The sequence below is a fragment of the Orbicella faveolata genome, unplaced genomic scaffold (genome assembly GCF_042242905.1).
Source record: "Orbicella faveolata isolate gen_17 unplaced genomic scaffold, um_ofav_v1 contig_27, whole genome shotgun sequence".
NCBI lineage: Eukaryota > Metazoa > Cnidaria > Anthozoa > Scleractinia > Merulinidae > Orbicella > Orbicella faveolata.
The window spans coordinates 1,940,379-1,964,204 of NW_028301555.1; the positions used below are offsets into that span (position 1 = coordinate 1,940,379).

General features: G+C 38.1%; 2 protein-coding genes across 2 annotated transcripts in view; one reads left to right on the plus strand and one right to left on the minus strand.

Moving 5' to 3' along the window:
* LOC110044534 (zinc finger CCCH domain-containing protein 14-like) overlaps nt 1-15,100 on the minus strand; it is a 31,646-nt gene extending 16,546 nt beyond the window's left edge. Inside the window, exons 1-4 of the mRNA XM_089297182.1 lie at nt 14,955-15,100; nt 1,923-1,965; nt 848-962; nt 388-434 (exon numbers count right to left, since the gene is read on the minus strand). Of these exons, the coding sequence (XP_089153308.1) occupies nt 388-434; nt 848-962; nt 1,923-1,965; nt 14,955-14,990 (241 nt within the window). The 5' untranslated portion in view covers nt 14,991-15,100. The remainder of the gene's footprint in view (nt 1-387; nt 435-847; nt 963-1,922; nt 1,966-14,954) is intronic.
* A 69-nt stretch (nt 15,101-15,169) lies between these two features.
* LOC110044515 (serine/threonine-protein kinase PAK 4-like) lies at nt 15,170-22,849 on the plus strand. The gene is made up of 6 exons (XM_089297183.1): nt 15,170-16,235; nt 17,362-17,495; nt 19,579-19,705; nt 20,188-20,313; nt 21,079-21,213; nt 22,245-22,849. Exons 1-6 carry the CDS (start codon nt 15,372-15,374, stop codon nt 22,404-22,406), a joined length of 1,548 nt encoding a protein of 515 aa, XP_089153309.1. The 5' UTR covers nt 15,170-15,371; the 3' UTR covers nt 22,407-22,849.
* The last annotated feature ends 977 nt before the right edge of the window (nt 22,850-23,826 follow it).

Consider the following 23,826-nt stretch of genomic DNA (forward strand, 5'->3'; position numbering starts at 1 on the left):
TAGCAATCTTGGTTTAAACATCAGCTGGGGTCACTGTGTCACCGAGGAGTTGGTTACTTAAACTCTCATGGTACCTTTCTCGACCCTGGAGCATACATGGCAACTGCAAAACTGCAACAGTAATTAATTAACAAACTGCTAGCAGAGAGGAGTACACTTGTGCAGGACAAGCATTCATCAAGGGAAAGTACACTGTGAGCAATACTCCCTAGTTGTTTCACTCTCTGTTGAAGCCAGAATAAGCTCTGCAGTGCAGGTGAGTTACAGGCTTCAGCATGAATTTACCTTTGCACTTCCTTATCAGTTCTCTGTATCTTCCAATGGACTTAACCGTTGGTAGGAAACAATTTATTACACTGAACAAAGCCAATAAATAACTTGCTTTACCTTGTAAACTTGTCACATCTTGCAGCTTCTGTATTATGTTCACAAGCCTGTCAATATAGGAATAAATCCCAAACATTTAAGCAAAATGTGAAAAATATTTATAAGAGCTATTTTCTTGTACAATTGAAGGCTTTCGTGCAAAAAGGGCATATGTAGCATTTTGGGTCGATTTTTGTTTTTTGCAGGATCGAGCTAATTTTTGGCAGACTGACTTGTTTTGAAATGAAAAGCATACGTTATTTCTCAAAAACGAGGTGCAAATCAACAAAAACAATTATGCAACAATGCTTTTCATGTCAAAACAAGTCAGTCTGCCAAAAATTACATGTAGCTCAATCCTGCAAAAAATAAAAATCAACCCAAAATGCTATATTCGCCCTTTTTGCACGAAAGCCTTCAATTACATTAAGAATCTCTTCATTATTAAAACAATTACACATATATTCTCTAGAGTACCTACCAATCTGTGAACAATGCCGTGTTTGCACCCAGAAATAAAACCAAGTCCTCTGTCATTTGCTCCTTGCTTCTCTTGTTGGCCAACATAACCATAATGTAGTCAGGTAATTCTTCATCTTCAAGGAAAAACAAAAAACAAAACCATTTAGTGCGTTGTACCAATGATCATAGATGGCTTCAGCTAATGTGGTTACATCCTTACTGATGAACTGAATCATCACATGAACTGAACTGGGTGGTGACAAGAATACAAAGACGGTTGCTGAATCTGTATTTAATTCAACAATTCAAATTCTTTTAGTGCATAATTATAAAGTGCTTTTAATAAGATTTAAGTAAGAAGTTGCTCTGATAGGTGCTCTGATACTGCACCTATCAGAGAGCAATAAGAGATACCCATAAAAACTTCCTTTGTGGAGGAATGGCGGTCTCATGGTTAGTGCCCTCAACTCTGGATAGAGCAGTCTGGGTTTAAGCACTGTCAAGGGACATTGTGTTGAGTTCTTGGGCAAGACACTTTACTTTCACAGTGCCTCTCTCTACCCAGGTGTATAAATGGGTACTGGCAAATTTAATACTGGGGGTAACTGTCAGGATGCACCCAAAATTTGCCTTCAAGGAAGTGCAATGGCCTAATGGTTAGTGCACTGGACTCCGGATTGAGTGGTCTGAGCTCCAGCCCTGGCCAGGGTCATTGTATTGTGTTCTTGGGCAAGATTCTTTACTTTCCCTGTGCCTCTCTCCACCCAGGTGTATAAATGGATACTGGCGAATTTAATGCTGGGGGTAACCTTGGGATGGACAAGCATCCCATCCAGGGGGAGTAGAAGTACTCCTAGTTGCTTCATGCTACAGAAATCGAAGATAAGTTCCAGCCTGATCAGCCGCTTGGCTCGTATACGGACTTCACCTTTGCCTTTATAACAATTATTTCCCTTTATAGAAGGAAAATGTTTGAAAACTGAAAATATTACAGATGGTGATTCAGAACAGACTAACCTCTGGAGCTTTGGTGGGTGCTGTGTCTTATCAAAAGCACTGCATCATATAACCTAATTATCGAACTGAATACTCACCAACGTAAGATCCAAGCTCTTTTAATTTTGTTTTAATAGCACCCTATAAAGACAAAAGAAATTTTGTCACCATAACATCTATTAAAAACATGCTTAGTTTATACCCTTGATTGGACATCAAACGAAAAGGGACAGAACTGAACACTGTGTTTAACAACATTGAAGTGCAGGCTAGAGGGAGAGGAGAAGGCCAGGTCGACCCAAAAAAAAACATGAAGGAGTATGGTTGCTGAGGAAAGGCCTGCTGCTAGGTTGCAGTCCTGGGTGACTGTCAGAGCTCTAGCAGCAAATTAAAGTGCATGGAAGAAGAATGTCGAAGCCTTACGACCATACCCAGCACATTTTATGAAGCTCAATTATGTATAGAAATTTTTGTAGAGCTCTGCGACTCTATGGTAGTATTTTGAATGTTTAAGCTCCGTTTCTCTCGGATGTGCGTACACCGTAGAGGTGTAGTGGCATATAGTTATTGCAGCAAATATTATATTGCTTAGGGAATGTTGAGTGTTATTACGGATTACAGTGTTTTAATAATTGTTTTCAATTTACAATTCTGTACTGAGTTTACCCTGACTAGGCTCTATGCTCTACGCTATATGTTCTTCCATCTACGTTCAACGCGCTACGCTCTTAAAGCTCTTCCACTCCATGTTCCACCATCTACGCTCTACGCATTTACTAGTTTATCAGTTCAAGAATTTTTGACTACTCTCTACACTAGCTTAGAGGCTTAAAAAAACAGTAGAGTGATAAAAAATATTGGGCTGGGAGTGCGAGTTTCTTGATCATCTGCGATGCTGTAACTTTTGTAATTGTAATTCACTGGCTTTCTTTATATATTAAAGTGTTATTGAAGTGTTATTACGGTTTACAGTATTTTAAAAATCTTTTTAATGTACAATTCTGTATTGAGTTTACCCTCTACTCTATATGCTCTATACTATATGTTCTTCCACCTACATTCTACTCTCTACATTCTACCAGCTACTCTCTTCAATCTACCCTCTTCGATCTACCATCTACCCTCTAAGCCCATCTACGCTCTATGTACAAGCTACGCTCCACGATCTACCATCTACCCTCTAAGCCCATCTGCTTGGAAGGTTATGGGAACTTTTTAATTTTTTTAAAAATTTTTTTAAATTTTTTAACAAAGACTAGTAAGCAGCACAAAGGAAGACTTCTGGTAGTTGTAAGCTTTTTCGTTTATTTCCGACCCGTTTCGTCTCTGTCTGAGACTTCTTCAGGGAATGATTACAACCAACACTGAACAGCATATATAGCACATGAGCGTGCCTACGTTTAACTTCCCATGGAAGTGAATAACAGCTGAAACATGCTGTAAACGGACGTTACAAGAAATGCCTTAATGATAAGCGCTAATCATACGGCCCCTCCAAAACATACAATTTACATCAATGTGCTAAAGTAGTAGTAGATTTATAACTGACAATACAGTCTAAGTCTGGTAAATGTCTCTGGATAACCAGCTTGATGTTAGTGGCTCTGAGTTAAACCATTTATTTGAACTTAGAATGAACAACAATCTCTACGAAGAAATGACCCTAAGAACTAGTAAACAACATCTCCACGTGGTCACAAAACATCCACTAAGCGTTCAAAGTCACGTGACCTAAGTATTTGCACTTTTTGAGTACACTCTAACAAAATGCGTTTCACATCAGTAAGCATGACTACAGTTAATTTAAATGTAGATTTAAAGACTACCATTCTACTGTTGCACGATTACTCTTTAGCGAAAGCCATTTAGTTCTGTTACTGTATTTAACCTTCCTGAATAAAGGAAGTAAAAACCCAACTGGGTAACCGCAAAGCCGGAGATGCTTCCAGAATTTCTCGCATTTCGCTAAAGGCTTTAAAGGTGGAGCTATTCCTAGTATAGCACATAAGCTTGCCTCTAATAAAGGCCCTCTTGTTGCTTGTGGGATGAAACAACTCAAAGGGAATGTACAGATACTTATTTAGTGGCTTTGATAGGTAGAAAACTGCAGAGTGCTAAAACTAGCATCTTTGTAACGCTTTGTAAAGAAATAAATCGAGAAACGAAATACTACTCTGGTCAATAACATAGTACGCAAGTTTGATACAATCATTCTTGCCATACAGACAACTAAGAAACTCTAATAGAATTTCTTTGGGACCCTTCCAAACAAAAAATATCTTTTTCTAATGTTTTAATATTTCAATCTTTTTTAATTTTTTTTTTTATTTTTTAACCTTTTTTTATATTTTGGGGGCCATACAGTTAGTGCTAATCGTATGGCCCCTGAAATATAACAACACGCAATAACATGTGCATTAAGGCGTTTCTTCATTAAAAAATTAAAAAATTAAAAAAATATATTAAAAATTCATGGGCTTAGAGGATAGATGGTAGATCATAGAGTGTAGAGCGTAGATTGAAGACAGTAGCTGGAAGAACGTAGAGAGTGGAGTGTAGATGGGCTTAGAGGGAAGATGGTAGATGGTAGATGGTAGATCGAATCGTGTAGCGTGTAGAGAGTAGCTGGTAGAACGTAGAGCGTAGATGGACTTAAAGGGTAGATGGTAGATCAGAGCGTAGATTGAAGAGAGTAGCTGGTAGAACATAGAGAGTAGACTGTAGATGGTAGAAGAGGGTAAACTCAATACAGAATTGTACATTAAAAAGATTATTACAATACTGTAAACCGTCGCAACACTAAACATTCCCCACGCGCTTTAATATTTGCTATAATAACTGTAAGCTTCTACGCCTGTACATAGAACTGTAGAGCGTAGATGGTAGAGGGTAAACTCAATACAGAATTTTCAATTAAAAACGATTAAAGCACTGTAAACTGTAATAACACTTTAATATATATGAGATATATGCAAGGAATATGCTACAAATTGAAATCAAATGTTACGAAATAGGCAGGTTACCATAATAACAATACACAACTATGAAAAAAGCTATGAAGTAGGAGGTAATGTATCTTCCCATCTTGTAGAAGGAGACTGGTGACGAAAGTGTAGAGTCGTAAAGCTCTACGAAAATTTTTACGCCAAATCAAGCTTCATAAAACAGGCGCCAGTTGCTTACGACCAGCTGCAACACCAATTTGACCATTTGAAGGAGCATTTTTCTTATAAAGAAGTTCAACTCAAAATGTTTTGCCTGCCTGTAAAAGCCAATTTTCTTCCTACTGAGGACATTAATGAAACCCTGGTATATGCATCTTTTTACATTACAATAGCACCCATGTAATGTGCAGTGATCCATCTACCTGCACATCCTGCGTCTCAGCAAGGCTGTTGCCTAAGGAAATTTTTAAGGAGCCCTTTGGGCTCCTTCCACCAAAAGTTAGGAGCCCAAGCCACCTTTTTAGGAGCCCAGATAAAATTCTCCGTGGTCAATCTAGGGGGGTGGGGGGTGGGGGAGTTTGAGGAAGATGGGGGGGGGGTTAATTGTGGAAATTTTTGGGAGGGGTCCTGGAGCAGAGATCTTCCATGAGACACTGATATGGTCTAATATCAATCAAATTTTATAAATAAAGCATTCAGCAAAGTGATCAGGTCATGACTGAGAAAGAATACTATTTATGATCAAACTCAATAATTGGTGTATCCATGCAAGTGCTGCAGCTTTTTGTATAAAAATTTATATTGCTGCTTTTGTTTTTGAGTTTTGCAATTCTATTTTAAAAAGACGAAATACGTTGTACAAATCATGAAATGCAAGCTGCAAATGAAAACAAATAAAAATGAAAAAGGCATTGGGAGGGGGGGGGGGGGGGGGTTGAATTTGGCCTCACTGAAATGTGCGTTCCTTCCCCGGGCTTGGGACATTAGTATAAACTAAAGGTGATTTTGAGGCAGCATTACAGCAATGTTGGCCACTTCTTTGGAGAAAATAAATTCTTGTATATTGGGTGGAGTCGTCACAATTCATTTGATAATTGAAAATATAGAACCCTAGTATGCAAAGAAAATTGCAATGATGTGTTCTTTCTGCTGGCTAGTTACTCGAATTATCCTTTCAGAACCTAAAGAAATTCATTCAGTACATCTAAGTGAAGTTTTCTTAAGTATCGGACAAATATTTAGACACATTTATCTTTTTTCAACTGTAAATATAATGTCAGCAGGATCATCACTCCAATTCCAAAAATATTTGTTATCAAAGTAGTTATTTTGCAACTTGGAATCAGTAAGGCATCAACAGAGACACAATCCAGTGGCATACATGATTTACATTTATTCAATACTGAGCTTGCAATGCATTATAGGGCGATTTTCAGATATGGCTGTTTTCGGCTGTTTTGTGAGCGGAGAGAGACTTTTGTTGCCGTGTTTTTGCCCAGATTTCTCGTGATAAAAGCAAACCAGGACCAGAGTAGCTGTTGTTTTCCGTGTGATTTATTGTGTGAATGATTTTTTGACCGACTTCATGGGAAGATTGAAGTCAGCGGACAAATTACATGGGAATGAAAACTCCATGTTTAGGCGACCACTCGGGCTCCTTGAACAAAACTTTAGTCGCCCACACTCGTAACTTAGGCGCCTCAGGCGACCAGGCGCCCGTTAGGCAGCAGCCTTGCTCAGACTCATAATTTTCCTAAAAGACACACAAATTTAGTCCCAGATGCATCCCATTGGACGCAAAAAAAAATTACATTCTCTCTATTACGATCATGACTTGATGACTTTTCTTCTCTATTTATGAAAAATTTCAAAATATGTATCAAAGTAAGCAGCGCATGATCGTAAAGCGAACGCCATTACGTTCTGGTCATTACAGCCTCAATTTTCATGATCAGTGGTATTTTACAGAAGTGTATGGTTTTTGATTCTATACACGTGCTTTCTGTCTCTTCGTGCTTGCTTTCATAAGGTGGACGTTGTTATTCCAATTATATGCGACCGAAGAAAAAACTTAAGCCCCTGGAGGGGCAATCACAGCTCTCATTTGCAAAACAGCCCAAAGCGAGTAAACATCAAGAACAAGAAGCAGCAACTACAATAGAGAAGGATGATGCGAAAGTGAATGAAGACAATGAAGAATCAGCACAAGCAAAATCTGCGAAATCTAAGGAACAAAGATTTTTTGAGCCGTGGCTCAAAACATATTCGTGGCTGGTCTACGAGAAAAATGGAAATTATATGCAACCCTCCAAGTTGCGACCATTTTAGTCGCCATGGCAACTAGAATTTTGGAGCTGCAATCTTGGACAAAATAAATGGAACATCTGGACCACCCCTCCCCCCATTTCAATGATGCCAAGATGGCGCGCTTTTGCTCCTTCGCGCCTTCATCATTGCTTTGGGGGGTATGGGGGATAATTGTTCCATTTTATTCTGTCCAAGATTGTCTGAGGACCACACTGGCGTTACAAGAAGCTATCTTTGCTATGCAGATCACATCTGATCTGTTGTTGCACGTTCAATAACCAAGGGAAAAGAACGTTAGCCGAAATAAAATCTGATGATCTCTGTGAGCGATTGAAGCAGAATTGAAATAAAATCACGACATGGTTTATTTTTGGTGTGTCATGTACTTTATTAATATGAAAATTGAATATGCATAAGTGCGTGTTGAAGCGTTGGCCAAAAGCAAAGTTATTTCTTTAGCCAAGCCGAATATATTTTTATTGTTGGTACTGCGCGTGCGGGAAATAAAAATATTAAACGTTGCACATTTCTGATTAAGCTCACTTTCTTAGTTTTTCAGAATTTAATTTTGAATTGCGATCCTTTTAAAAGTACCTTATCGATACCTTCACAAGTTGATTTTTTTTTTTTTGCACCTCTGACGTGGTGGCAATACATGGATGGCAATGGTGCACGTGGAGGGAGGGTTCATTGATGTGAGGGAGACAGTGTGAACTGATAGCAGTGCATTGGCACTGTTTGCCAGCAGATTTTACGACAAAAAAAAAATAGCTTTCAACTTACCCACAGAAAGAAAAAAAGAAAGAAAGAAAGAAAGAAAAACAGCAGACGAGGAGAATGGTCTCGAACCCAGGAGAGTTCTCACACTCCACCTTGACCCGCGATTTACGCGCTACTCCAGTGCGCCACGTAAGCCCTCACGCTTTCGTTCCATTATTTTTCTGAAAGCCTTAACTTTTCAGGCAGTTATTGGATATTTTCCTATTGAAGTATTTTCTTTCTGTAGAATAGTTTTCTTTATAAAAAAGAGTCTTGCACGATTTTTATCTACGTTGAAATCAAATTCAACGATTTACAAGTTTTTATTGACGATTTTTTACGGTTTAGCACGGTTTTGTAGCAGGGCAGTAAAATAATATTCTTAGCTTAGTTTCTATTTTATTGATCGCTTAAATCGTCAAAAACCGTTTTAAACCGTCCAAAAACCAACCTAAATCGTAGGAAATATGTCGTAAACCATCACTTAAACGTGTAAGCATCGTTTTAACATGATGCAAGTGCCTATAGAGAACGGTAGTTTTATTGACTTCAGTCTTCCGTCATTACTTCGTATTATGGCAGTGATAGGACTATTCACAGACTCAATAGTTTTATTGATCAACTTCTGTGAAATACGACAGATTGTTCTGTATTAAACATCTCACTTAATGTGAAATTCGAAGTTGTCTTCAGGAATTTGTACTGAAACTCAGTGTTTTGTTCGGTATTCTTTTTTTTCAATGGCATGTTTGTAGTGAGCTTTTCGAGCACTAATATGATTCGTTATTAATCGCAGTACTACTCTGGAAAGTTGGGGTTAGAATGACGCTTTTATTCATTCATTGTTATCAAAATACACTCTACTTGTAGTGCCTAAACTTAGGCTATCAGCGTTACCATTGAGTTCTGACGCGCGTGACTGCGACAGACACCACTTCCTTGTACTGCCGATAAATGTGTTGACATATTAGTTCCTAATTACTGGCTCCCTTTGTCTTGTCACGTTAAAACCTTAAATACAATCTTGGACAAAATAAATGGAACATCTGGACCACCCCTCCCCCCATTTCAATGATGCCAAGATGGCGCGCTTTTGCTCCTTCGCGCCTTCATCATTGCTTTGGGGGGTATGGGGGATAATTGTTCCATTTTATTCTGTCCAAGATTGTGGCAACTAAATTAGAACGCAAGTCGCCAGCTCAGCGACTAAAATTAACGTGACCTATGCATCAGGAGCTTGAGCGGACTATCATCCGGAGCGAAAAGAAAAACGTTCTGAACATTAAGAATTCACTTTGCAAAGCTAGTTGTTGTGGGATTTTAACCAACAGAAATGGAGACTGAATAAAATGAAATGTTACACGGTAAACAAAGATCAAGGAATTGCATTCAGTTGAGCTTGGGACGCGACGAAATTTGTTCCACTCGACTGAACTTTGGCACGTGACAATTTTACCTGGAAGCGTGAGACAACGCATGCAATCCGGTCATTTGCCATCAAAAAGAAGAGGAATTGCAAAAGCTTGGAAAGCTCGACGGTGACAGGATCCACGATATATTTGAGAAACATCCAGATGTATTTGAGAAACGTATTTTGTTTCAGTGGACACGAAAATACTTGGCTTTACAGCAAACTTGATAACACAAGCACGGGGGATTCTATACATAAAAAAAACTGTGATGAAAAGCGGCTCACAGTCGTAAATAAATTTCACTTGTGTGAACGAACCTGGGTTTATTTTTAAATTGTCAAAGATTTCATCAATAAAAAATATCTGTCTTAGTGATTGCCCCAAAACTTGTGAAAGTATTTTTGCGTTGAGTATTCGCGTTCCGTGGTTCGCATGTTAAATTCAAAACGACAAACAATTTGAGCATAAACTTTTCTGTCCATTTCAATAGTCTTTAATTTTCAGATGAAGTTTTATATCGTTTGCTTGTTCAAGCAGAAAACGAGGTTGAACATTTAAAAAAGATCATAAGCGATAAGGTAAAAATAGTGTTCACTTTATGGTCTCTGCAAGAATTTGATGCCGCCTTGATAAACATTGGAAAACTTTCCGCCATTCAGCTGCGAATGAGGCTATCTTATTTTAACTTGGTATAATCTGTGTCGTTTGCACTGCTCCTGTTGTGTGAATTATAAATGATATACACAAATATTTCTGTGTTTTGTGAAGCGAGTTTTGTCCTAATTTTCATCAAATATTTTCGCGGGAAAAATGGCGGTAAACATACGTTTCATTCATACATGCTCACGCTTTTTGATGGTTGATTTCACAACCAGCGCCAGTGCTCAAGCAAGAGTTTATAATGAAGGTAGTCTGAACCTTTGGTTTTTGATATTTGTGGTGTCACTTGTAAATCGATGGAGCTATTTGAAGGCATGTACATTTGCATTATTATAACCATTGTAAAAGATTTATTGAAAGTGAAAGCCAATCAATTTAAAATGACTGAATGAGAACTGTGATCAACTCACAACACTGTTGCAACAATATAGTACTTTTTCATTGTGATCAGAAACTATTTCATTCCAATAAAAGCATATTTGAATCAACATTAGGTAGTTCTTTCACTGAACGGGACTTCAATTTACCTGGTGGTTCAAGGAAAATGTTATTAATAATACAGTTAGATAATTATAAGATTATTATTTATTATCAATTAATCATTAATTTATGCATACATTTTGGCGACTAAAATTTTTCACTGGCGACCAAACCTGAACAGTCAGTGGCCAAATGGCCACTAAGGAAAAACGTTAACTTGGAGGGTTGATATGTATTGTAAAGTCTGCTCGGAGGCTAGGAAATTGAACGGAATGAGTAAAGAAGCTTTCAAACACCGTTCTAAATCAGTATGCTGGTCTCCTTGAACACAAAATGGCCCTCCAAGGTAAAAAAAGTAACTACTAAAATACCAAGCTCATTTAATTGTATGTGTTATTCATATGTACAACTCATAATTATAATGAGTGTCCTGTGTGTGGGACTCAAAGGTTTAAGGCTGTGTGAGTCCCGAGAGTGACTTAAGTACGCGATTTGCAATATAGAGTCTTGACTTAGCAATTTGTGATTTTGCTTTCTTCAAACACTGTTTCTAGTGTAAGAACAAGTTATTAAAAAGAGTATCTTACTTGCTTATTTTTGTGATTTGGGAAAACAAAATTTTTATATCCATGATCCTCTATTTTTTCCGTTCATGAACCATGCCAGAGGACCCCCCCCCCCCCCCACTCCCTCCGTATGACCCTCTACAATTTATTGGGCCCTTACCTAAAGAATTGGCCCCTGAGAAAGGTCTTCAGGGGCCACTTTGGCCCTCAAGTAAAATTTTCTAACTGAAACACTGGTGCATGTGAAGAGAAATCAACTGGACTACTAGCAATCGAGATTTACAGTGCAGCTCAGATATATCCGAACCAAAATATACGCGTAATTCGCGTCAGCCCAATACGCGTATACATGTATGCATATACGCACATACCCGTATGCACATACGCATATACACATATACAGTACAAGCCTGCAAATAATTTTTGTCTATAGGCAGGTCATTTGTCAGGACAAGGACCAGTTTTGACCTAACAAAAAAAATTGTTTGTCGTTAGAAATTAAAAAGAGACATTTGAGACATTTTGGTATTTTAGTGTAGACTCTTCGCTGAAATATTGGTTGTAAATTCGAAAAGCTTATAAGTCAACTGAGTGTAAAATCGCTACGAGCACCAGCAAGGGGACCTTTACATTACTTCTGGTATTATTTTACCTGTTGAAAATTGAGAAATTTACAAATGTTTATACCCCTAGTCACACAAGCGTTTCCAACGTAACAAGTTTCCCAAGACGTCTAAGGAAAACGGGAAAAACGATGAAACAATCTCCCACGTGGACATTCAGAGACTTGAAAATTGGCTGAAATGAATTCTTTGACTTTTTCTGAAAGCAAGTTTCCTCTGGATGTTTTTGGGGTCAATTGAATAAAAAATTTGCGTAATTATTTAAAATGTGGAATTGGAGGTGGTCGTGACTAAAAAGCGTGACTAATCTGTACATGCACGCTTTTCACAAAAACATTTCTGTGGTACGCAAACTATATTTCAACCACACTGACAGACGTAAAAAAAAACTATAAGAGTTAAAATTAAACTGATTTTTGATCATACGGACTAAAATAAACATTTGGTTATGTTTTAGAGGTTTTAAAGTTTTTGAAAGTGATTGCATTCAGATAAATAAAACGTGAGTATTTGGGCCGTGTATTCAATTTCCATGCTATTATAATCGGGTCAATATATTACGACTGAAAATTAATTCCACAACACTTGGTAGCAACAAACAACGAGTAATTACATAAGACCTCAGTTTTTAGTAGTTTTTTAGATGAACATAATTCAGATTAAATGGGGCTTCATGATCTTTCACAACGCCACTGCAAAATGCATAAATTAACATGTAGGGATAGTGGCGCTGATGTGATGTGTTTACAATTCGACATAATTTATTATAACATTTGACACGACGCACTGCGCGTGATAAAATTCTTAGAATTGGAATAAAGACAAAACCGATAACAAAGCTTTTTTGCGTAGTATTGTGTGGCAGTATAACAATATAACTTGTCCCATATTTGGCCACAAATTTCCAGTTAAAATATTTTTCATTTTAGCAGAAATGCCCGGTCAGAGTGTCTGACCAGGCTAAGCTTTTACCTGTCAAAACCTCAAATTTACCGGACAATTGTTCGATGACCGACTGTTATTTGCAGGCTTGCAGTATATATGCGTATTCCTGATTAGTATGTATGAGCTAACCTATTGTTTTTGCTTTTCTTAACAGGTCATTGTTGCTTTCAATGGCTTGACAGCTTGCCACAGAGCGAGAAAGAGTTTTCTTTATTTTGAATACGCGTATACAGTATACGCACGTATGCCTTCAGACTAGACTTATTAGCAAAATGTTAGAAACTAACATTTTGCAATTGGAGACAGAAAATTAACTGACTGAATATGATTAAAAGAGAGAGCATTTTGCTGTTAAATCAAAAATTTACCGTTTTTTTTTTGTTTTGTTTTGGATAGAACCGGGGATCCATGCTTCAACAATCCCATCTTCATGGAGTAAACACAACCAAAAGATAACTTTTTTTCCACACAAAGTAAACACGGTCCAAGCAAGCATGCGACTTGGAAACATGTGCCGAAACACACAACTTTTCCTTGAAGAAAATGTGGCTAAATATCATTTAGGCAAGGTTAAACTCAAGCTAATGCAGCCAGCTAGTGTGCCCATCCAGCTAATATCATTTAGGCAAGTTAAATATGAGCTGATGTAGCCAGCGGTTTCCGCATTTGGTAGTACGTGACCTGTGGGGTGGCCTTCAGGGGTTTTGCAGGGGTTTATGGTTCATTGCATAATATTGTTGTAGTGTATTCTGCTGATTGTTGCGGATCAGTTGCACTGCTTTGCTCGCGAATCATTGCGGATTCTTGCACCCTCTCCTCCCTCCCGTTTTGTTCTTGGTCAGGGTAAGTATCCTCCAGGTAAGTAGATTCCACTGAATTTCTTTCAGTGTGACGGTGCCAGTTAGCGGACGCTCATTGGGTGGTTCCTGCTTTCCAGGGTTGCCATGGATACCTCCTAGCGGCTTATGGCTTTGGCACCCCGCTAACCTTTAAGGTACCAGTTCCCAAGCTCATCTATTTGTGATGAGTTTAAATTAAAAACAACAAAATGTGAGCGGCGCACCATAGAAACTTCAATAAACAATTCTTTCATCGGGGGAAAGAGTATTTTACCATTTGAATGGACAGTTTGTGTCGGATATAGCTGGATATATCATTTTCTCGACAAGGTCTTCGGAACGCTTCAAACAATAAACATTCTCGCAAGTGACTTGCAGACGCATGCCGAAACACAGAACTTTTCCTCAAAGAAAAAAAAAACTAAATGTGAGCGACACGCCAGTGAAACTTTGATAAACAATTATTTGGCTAAAGAAAGAGCATTTTACCATTTGAATGAACGGTTTGTGTCAAATATAACCGGAGATATCATTTTCTCGACAAGGTCTTCAGAATGCTTCAAACAATAAACATCTCGCAAGCAACTTGCCGACGTGTGCCTAAACACAGAACTTTTCCTTGAAGAAAAAATAACTATACGTGAGCAGCGCACCACAGAAACTTTGATAAACAATTTTTTCCTCAAGGAAAGATTATTTTACCATTTGAATGAATGATCTGTGTCAAATACATGTATAACCGAAGATATCATTTTTCCGACTAGGATCTTCAGAACGCTTAATTCAGACAAACATTTCGTAGATGACTTGCCGACATCCGCCGAAACACAGATCTTTTCTTGTAAAAACATATATACGCATATATGTGCGCGTATACATGCGTATACGTGCACGTATTGACATATGCGTATATGCAAAATACGCTCGTATAATACGCGTATGCGTAGTTCGCAAATATCTGAGCTGCACTGTATATGGATTGCATTGAATTACTAAGCAGTGTCTTGTTGACACATGCCTTTGAATATTTATCAAATGTGACAATGGTCATCTTTGATTTTGATCAAAGTCATTTCACTTGGACATTTACATAATTATATTACAGGAATTTCAAGGGCACTGCTAAATAAAATGTGTTTGTAAGCCAATGGTGTTAAAAGACTGGTCCCTTGAAAATGACTCAATATAACACCATCAAACCAGAGTCAACTGACATACGATTTTCACTTGACTCTGAAGATTACTTCCCCTCAGGTTTCCGAAACAACAGTGACCAAAATCAGTTCTTTACAGAGCTGACCTCGACACTCAAATAATCACACAAAAGCTAGACGAAATATTGATAGGAGAGAAAACATGCTCATAACGAAAGTATTTGGTAAGCTAAATAAGGTCATAATAACATTTAAAATGCTCTCTCGTGAGCGCTTCAAACGTTAAACAGATGTTTTGCGTTCAATTATTAACATCTGACAATTAAAATCAGTGTCGAAACAAGATGGCGGCGTACGCAGTGGATTATTTCAGGCTAAATTATTGCCCTTTACGAACTAAAACACATGAAATAAAACGTGCTACTATCGTAGCTACTTACTCTTATTTGTTGACTAATCTCGTTTCCAATTTCCATGTTAAATTCCACCAAGACCAGCTTAAACTTTCATCCTACCAGCATGACCTTCTCAGAATCAACTTGAACGATGCGGCGTGGTCACATGGCTAGTCTGCATTTTTTCGCGGCAAACAGCTGGATTAAACCACCGCGTATTCATTCTCTCCGGGTATCTCCGCTAATTCATCGGAAATATTCGGTTTCCGAATATTTGCCGAGTAAAGAAACGGACGGAAATTTGCAGACAAATCGTCATGGCGCGGTGTAAATGCTTCCAAATTTTTCCAGGAGATTCATTTTTGGCTTTATTACCACCCACCAATTACTACGAGAACAGCTAATCTGTAAGTTGGAGCTTGCCAAACTTTTTACGGCGTTTTTGCCGTGAGGCACTTGAAAATGTTCAAGCGTTTGTTTCAAAAGAAACGTAAACGAATCGACATATCGGAACCGCAGAACTTCGAACACCGATTTCACACTGGATATGATACAAAAACGGGGAAGTTCCTTGGTTTGCCGCCTCAATGGGAAGCCTTGCTTGGGATAGAGAGAGAATCTCAAAGGAGACCTAAACCGATTGTCGATCCTGAAATTATCACTCAAGTTTCACCGTTGCGAAAGTCCCAATTGAATTTGTTGAACTCCGAGAAACCCGGACAAGCTTCTAAAGTCATATCCGTTTCTAGGTCGAATTCTCTTCGCAATTCGTTCAGAGTTAATCCAGGCTCTAGACCTTCCGGTAGAAAAAGAGAGAGACCGAATCCTGAACTTAGTGAAGGTGTAGATGCTTCGAGGACATCCAACGGGAATGTTGCAGCGGATTATTTTCCAGAAAGTCCCGAGAAATTAAACAACCGCCGATTTTCGCAAGGGTATGGACGCTCGTACAACGAAAGAGACAATAATAGGCAGCAAAAGACTTCTGGTATACAGAGAGAGACGTCTGCGAGTTCCGATTATGGCTCGGCAAGTACGGACTCGGCGGGCGAAGCAGCGGAAAATAACGGAGACGACCTTCGAAGTTCTTCGAAGACGAGGCTCATGTATTCTGATTCACCAGTGAGTCACGAGCAGTTTCGTAAAGCTTTGGAATTAGTTGTAACCTCGACTGGTCCGCCTGAGAATCTGGAAAATTTTATTAAAATAGGCGAGGGTTCAACCGGGGTTGTCTGTCTTGCTCGAGACAACAAAACGGGACGGCAAGTTGCGGTGAAGAAAATGGATTTGAAAAAACAACAAAGAAGAGAACTTTTGTTCAATGAGGTAAGCTTAAAGAGATTAACGTCTTAAATATACATCTTTACTTAAACAATTTTTTTTTCTGAATTTGCAATCTTAAGGTCTTGAGGTCATACACATCTATAAAACGCCATTTCGAGAATGTAGCTTCCTTTCGTCGGTCACGAATGCATACGACGCGCAGATATTAAACCCTCTGTTTTTTGGGGTTTTTTTTGCTCTGTGTAATTTATTTGTAAGGTTTTACTTCCAAAGAGTTGTAGTTAGCTTCTGTAAACGATGTTATGTTGAAACCTGAGATGCTTATTAGCTTTAAGTTTAATAAAACATCAATGAGATTATTATTATTATTGTAAGTGATTATGTCAGTGTCGCATACAATTATTTAAGAGATAAAGGAATAAATTTAAATTACTGAGTTTGCGATGGAGATATTTTCAGTTTATTGATGGTTTTAGACGTTGCCCAGTTTCATGGTCTTTGATTCATTCTTAGTGTACTGAAAATGTATACTTTTAATTGTCTTTGTTAAGTATGTGGTAAAATAGTTTTGTTACTAACCTGCTTTATTAGCAGTAATCTTATCTAGCATATTTATTAGACAGGCACAAAGTGTTTAGAAAAATACATCTTCTTCCAATAGTTTATGATTATTAATTTTATGAGACTTTCTTTAATATATTGTCACATTTTAAGTGTATTTAGTGATGTTCCCAGCTTTTAAGTCACACCAGTAAATTCTTAAATGCCAGCATTTTTAGTTTCAGTCAAGATATGCAAGAAACATTGCAAATTTCTTGCAGAACTTGCCACCCCTCCCTCAATCCCTCTGGATTATTATTCCACTTTTGGTTCATGGTTTCCTTTGAAAAATTGACTTTTGAGACTCATTGTTCCTCTTTGAATTTGCAAGAACCCTTCTTTGGGTGGGTATAATTATTCTGGAACAGCACCAGTAAGGTCAGTGAGTCTGCATGTAGCTGGCGTGATTTTGTGGTTTTTTTTATTGGAGGCTCTGCTGCTGAGACAAAAGTACTGATGCACAAAGTACTGTCAGCTAAGCAGGCTACATTTTGTAAATCTCAGCTTAAAACCTTCCTTACCTATTAATTGCTATCAGTATTAATACAGTTTATGTTTGTGGTTATAGGTGGTGATTATGAGAGATTACCCACACCCAAACATAGTGGAAATGTATGGAAGTTACCTTGTTGGAGATGAACTGTGGGTAGTTATGGAATTCCTTGAGGGAGGATCACTAACAGATATCATAACTCACACAAGGTGAGGAGAAATATTTACTTGTACATATGTATGCAGTTAAACTATGTAATTTGACTAACGAAGTCATCAACAAGGGGTGCAAGTCTTGCCGTCGCGGTCAGTGTTATTTAGATACCGGTACGTAAATCCTCAAATTAGTGCCTGGGATGCTTATTTCAAATTTAAGAAAAGATGGGGGCACTTAATCAAGGAGGGTGGGTGGGAGGGGGGCACTTACTTAATTTTTCCCAAATCATGGCCTGACATGATCATTTTTTAAATGCATCATCTGGATGTAAACAACAGCATGAGCTGTTTATCGACATAAAAAACTGATCCTTAACTTTAAATCGCGGCACTGTTAGTACTTGTAATTTTTTTTTCAAACTTAATGTGTTCACAAACTGAGACAATGCACAAGTCTAATACTACATGGCGAAAACTATACATCCTTTGGTGTCTTATTACTCGTTCCACAAAATGGAGGGAGGGGAGGGGGGAGGGGCACTTATTTCGAATTTTGGCCAATAGGAGGGGCACTTATTCGAGGGGGGTGCTAATTTGAGGATTTACGGTATGCGCATGCGCCAGGATTCCACATGTTCTTAGACCAGGACAGTTTTTGCATTGTAGTTAGCATTTTCCTCATTTGCATCGTAAGTGTGGGGACTCTTCTCAGCGGTTGTTTCCCCTCCCCTGTTCCTCCCTCTCTTTCCTCTGTTTTTATCAGTGTGACAGGTGCATGTTTTTCTCCTTTCTGCATTGGGTTCCTGGAGCTGGGTTGCTGGGACTTGCCAGCCATGGGAGCAGTCTCCATTTAGGAGCTGGTTTACTGAATCGTGGAAGCTCCTGGATGTCTTGGGCACCCAACCACCACTTTGCGAGGCAGTTGTTAATGATTAGTTAGAAGTTAGCTGTGATGTTTTTTTCCTGGGTGGCTACATGTATTATAAAATAAATGTTTTTTTTTTCTGGTAGAACTCTTTCCTTGCTTGTCTGTCTGTCTGTTTTTTATTGTTAGATTATGCATATATTTAACACATGTACACAGGTAGCTAGTGGAGGTTTCTATTCAATCCTATTGGTACTTACTGCATCACATTTGGTAGCATAAAGTGACAAGAAACATATTTATATTCCCTATTAGATGTGATTCTGGTTCATTGTACGTAAGGGTAGCCTGCAGTATTAAGGTGACTCCTCAGGAAGAAAAGTTGCCAAAAAATGTTTTTGAAAGTTTCCATGAATGTTCCCTACCAAGAACTGTTTTGAAAAATACAGTTAAAGAGATAGGTCACCATGCTCACTTAAGAGATATGGTGGGCCAATCTTACCCAATTTTCATGTATGCCTAACCATTCACATTATTTCATTAGTTGACTGTTCATTTTACGTTTTGCAGTAGCTGGAAGCAAATTGTATTAAAGCAATACCTGAAAAAAATATTGATAGGTAGAACATCTCGGACAGTTAGAATATTGTAATATATATAATGTATGGAAAAATTGTACAATTCTAAACAACAGTCATTGACTCAAAAAGTTCCTTGCATCGTTGTGTTCGAGGTCATAATTCTCATTCTCAAGTAACGGTTTTGTGTAGTCTTATAGCTATATCTTTTTTTCCTTCCGAACATTTTTTTTTCTTAATTTTTTAACTTAAAGCGGATTATTTGTGCACCAAAATGAAGCAATAAAATGGTAGGTTACCATATATGCTCATTTAAGAGAAAAGGAACATTTATAAATTCATTGTGAAGCTTAGCTTGAAGGAAATCTCTTACATTGTGTATGTGTATGCACTCATGTGCGTGTGCAATGACGCAAAAATCATAGGCAGTAGGGATGCACAATATAATACTGAGGAATCACCTTAAATTTGCTAGCGCCCATTTTTGCACCTGGGTGGAGTGAGGCTCGGAAAGTTAAGTGTCTAAATTACACAACAGTCCTAGCCATGGATCAAACCTAGACCACTCAACTTTGAGTTCCACATTGTAAACATTTGGTCATTACACCTCCCGTAAACTAAGGGAGATGTAAGAGCCTTCCATAAACTATAGAAGTGTCATCGAGAAGGGTTATTCATTAATTTCTCTCTCTAGTTTGACAGAGGAGCAGGTGTCCTGTGTGTGCCGTGCCGTGTTGAAAGCTCTGGCTTTCCTGCATCCACAGGGAGTTATCCACAGAGATATCAAGAGTGATAGTATTCTTCTCACCACAAGTGGACAGGTATATGAAAAATACTCTCTACAATAAATTATAAGTTATTAACGTAATTCCAATCTTTCAGATAATCTGAGAGTCTCCTGGGTAAAGTCTGAATCTCCCTATCTCCCATACGGGTCACCAAATTTCCTGTACAACACAAATGAAAGCTCATAAAATACATTTTTCAAACATATTTCGGCCAGTGGGAACTTTCTTTAAATTTATTGTACATGAACTTCTACTGCGACTGTACTTATATGAAAAACATCCAATATCTAAGCCTCCTGCCTTCTATTCTGTTTTACTATTATATGATTTTGTACTACATGTACATGTATGAAACAGACAAAGTCATCAAATTGTATAGTGGGTGCATACAGTGCACATGTAAGTGGTCACAGGTTATGTACGTGTATAGTGTACATGTATAAAAATATGGATCTGTTTGCACTTGACAAAAATATGTTACAGAAATAACTTCTTTAAAATATTTCTTGCTGCAGGTGAAGCTGTCTGACTTTGGATTCTGTGCCCAAGTGACAGAAGAAATGCCAAGAAGAAAGTCCCTTGTTGGCACTCCATACTGGATGGCACCTGAAGTTATATCAAGAAAACCTTATGGGACGGAGGTGATAAATTAGTAAACCACAACAAAAAAGGAAAACAGGATTGTTTATCCGACATACAGTACTAGTGGTTTTTCAGTTGCGTTAGTGGATTCTGTCTTTTGTTTGCCTGACGGGCAAGTGAAGTTGGTTGAAGCGGGGAATGTTTGAGGATATTCAAATTACAGATGTTCTGTAATATTTTATCGTTATAATTGTGTTGTTTTAATTTTAAATTTATTATGCTAGTAAGAAATGTTTTACAGTGCTAGTAAGAATGACTTTCATGCTAGGGCATCATGATAATTTTTATCAGTGATACTCTCGAACATTGGTTTTCTTTGTACCTTGTTGGTACCGTTTTAACATACATCTGGGTAGAGAATGGCAAAGTGATTTAAGCCGTAGAACCTTGACAGGGAACATGATGCAATAATCCCAGCCAGGACTTGAACTCAGACTTGAACGTTAACCTTAGCCACTATGCAAACGACCCTCACAAGAATTGCAAATATAGCAGGGAGACTTACATGTAGTTCATCACTTTGTGGTTAACAGTGGATAATAATTTTCCTTTTAAAAGTGTATTCTCTACTCATTTTCTGTGGAGTAGTGTAGTCAACTTGATCTGAAGTTCTCCCTACTTACAGTACTGCCTTGTTTGAACAACTCAAGCTTGCAGTCCAAGAAGTGTAGATTATTTCTATCTGTAATTTACATTTGTTGAATTGCTATTAATTACTTCCTTGCAGTATAATAACTTTCTTTATGTTGTCTCCTTTATGACAGGCTGATATCTGGTCCCTAGGGATCATGATTCTTGAGATGATTGATGGAGAGCCACCTTATTTCAGTGAGCCTCCATTACAAGCCATGAGAAAACTGAGGGACCTGGATCCACCAATCACACAAAGGAATGGTGAGGTGAGTTTTCAACTAGGCGATCCAAAAAAAACAACTTGGAGTAACAAAGCATTTTGTAACATAAATTTATTTTATTTTTTACAATACAGTATTTTATAGTTCACACGTCTTACATCAAATACATTGTTTATGGCAACTTAAAGAAAAGAAAATTAAAAAATTAAAAAATAAGATGAAATTAATGTAAATTACTGTTAAAATCACTGACTCCTAAAAGACATTCATGACATGTTGGCCTGTTATGCACTATGTGAGCAAATTGTAGCACTTTGCAGGCTATGCTTGGAAACACATAATACTGAATGAATGATATTTATAATAAATAGTTAAATCAATCCGTTTTAAGCTAGAGGCAGTTTGGAAGAGAATTTTTTTCGCGGTCAAGTTTTTGTGGTTTTCTTTACTTTCCTGTTAAGGGGAAGTACAGTGGAACCCCACCTGACAGCCACCCTGTTAATATGGCCGCCTCGTTATTACGGCCACTTTATTCTGGCCAGAAGAAAAGCTCAGTCAATCATTTTCTTATTTGAAGGACCCCTTTAATACCACCACCCTGTTAATACAGTTACCAACGGGCCACAAAAATCTGGCCGTATTAGCAGGGTTCCACTGTACTGCATAATAATTATAGACTTGCTGTTCAAGGCAGAGTTTACATGTAAAAGAAAAATGTAGACTTAATCATTTACTTGCCAGTCTGATAACTATCTGAATTAACTTCTTGGTTGTCTGAGACCCAAAGTACTTGTCCAAAATATTTTGTCATAAGTAAAGAAGAAATAAAGCAAGACCATAAGCCTGATAAAACAAGCAAAGTGAAATGGCCTGACCTCATGTCGTGCATCAAGAGAGGAAATCAGCTGGCCAACAGTTGTCTTGAGTTTAATATAACCTAAATTGCATGTGGCAAATAGAAATTTTCAAGAACCTCCCAATTTTAACTTATTATTAGAAAAACTTATTATAATATCTTCGCTGCACTTCAAGTAATTGATTTGTTTCCTTATCTCTGTTCTACTTCTATTCTACAGATGTCTTCTCGACTGCTGTCATTTTTGCAGAGAACCTTGGAGCGTGACCCAGCACAAAGAGCTTCTGCATTTGAACTTCTTAATCATTCCTTCATTCGCAGCACGTCCAACTCTACATCTCTTGCAGACATGATGAAAAGTTTTCGACACAGTGTTTGTTAGGCTGACAGTACATTTATTTAGTGGCCTTTGGCACTAGGAAAGAACCTCTCATGCCCAGAGCTGTCCTTTGGATTTGGTCTGCAAAATTCAACTAAGAGAGCCATAGAGCTGAAGGGTTTTTGAAGTATGAGCAGTCTTAGAATTTTATTTCACATGACACATTTCCCTCCCTGATCCCCCATCATTTGATTTGCTGCTTTTCATCCTCTTCCCCTCCAACTCCTCCTGCCTGCTGTGCAGACTACAAGAATTGTTTCTGTTTGTTTTCTATCGGAAGGTGCCAATGTTTGTGCCTTCTAAAGAAACAAGCTGTGATTATAATTAACTTAGCAGAAAGTGAGATAGCCTTTATAAGAGGATTGCTTGCAACAAAAATTTTCATCATGCAACTTTGTAGAAATAAGAATTTTGTTCCACCCAAACAGATCTGTATTATGCCTTCAGTGCTTGGGATTTTTATTTTAATTTACTATGTTGATCTGCATGTGACAAACAGAGTAGCCTGCAGAAGTATATGCCTGTAGGGGGAGGGGGGGAGGGGGGGAGGGGGGACTATTAAATGACATAGCTATAACATGTGCAGGTTCAAAATGTTTTATTTAAAGGCCCTTTTAAATACCTAAATGACAGATTTCCCTGCCCTTTCATATCCCTAAACTTGTGTAATCCCTATCCTTTTAATTATACCTGAAGCCTGAAAAAGGTGCCCCTTTTGGGCAGAACCTGCCCGTATTGGTCATTATTCTTTTATAGGAAGCCCACCCCACAGGAAGTATACATAAATTGACCTGAGAATACTCGTCTCTTGACACTGCTTGATTTTTCCCACTCAATATAAGATTTCCAAGATTTGAGCCAAAAATTTCCATACTGATAACATTCCTAAAGAGATTCACAGTGTCCTAGGGTGTCCGTTTCATTTTGCACAACAATTTTAACTGAAATACAACGCACTGGGCATGGAATTGAAATCCTAGATAATTTAAATTAGCCACCTACTTTAATTTTACAGACTGTTCATAGGCAATTGCCAAAAGAAGATTACTAAATGTACAACTAATAGCAAGGCCATGTTATCTCCAGAGTCTGCATATCTTCTGGATAAAATCACAAGAGACCAGAAAATCCTGGTCCCAGTTTGTCACTGCATGTGATTGAATTCAATAGTGGTTTCTGAACAGGCATAAAGACAGTAGACTGCAAGCAGTCTCTCTTTTGCTTGAATGAATATTTGCAAGGAAAGAACCCAAACAGACACACCTGCGCTACTTGCGGCTTTCCGCTCACTTTGGTTCATTCCTTTGTGATCTGTCCTGTGGATTTTTCAAACAAAAGAGAGACTGCTCACAGTCCATGAAGAAAGGAACTGCTGTGACTAATGACAGCTGTTCTTCCGATTTCTCTCTGAGGTCTAGATTCT

What these genes read in the sequence shown, in the direction of transcription:
- LOC110044515 (XM_089297183.1), top strand. Translation starts at nt 15,372, where the DNA reads ATGTTCAAGCGTTTGTTTCAAAAGAAACGTAAACGAATCGACATATCG. An exon ending in GATATCATAACTCACACAAG is followed by an intron (nt 17,496 to 19,578) that starts GTGAGGAGAAAT and finishes TTCTCTCTCTAG; the next exon opens with TTTGACAGAGGAGCAGGTGT. An exon ending in GAAAACCTTATGGGACGGAG is followed by an intron (nt 20,314 to 21,078) that starts GTGATAAATTAG and finishes CCTTTATGACAG; the next exon opens with GCTGATATCTGGTCCCTAGG.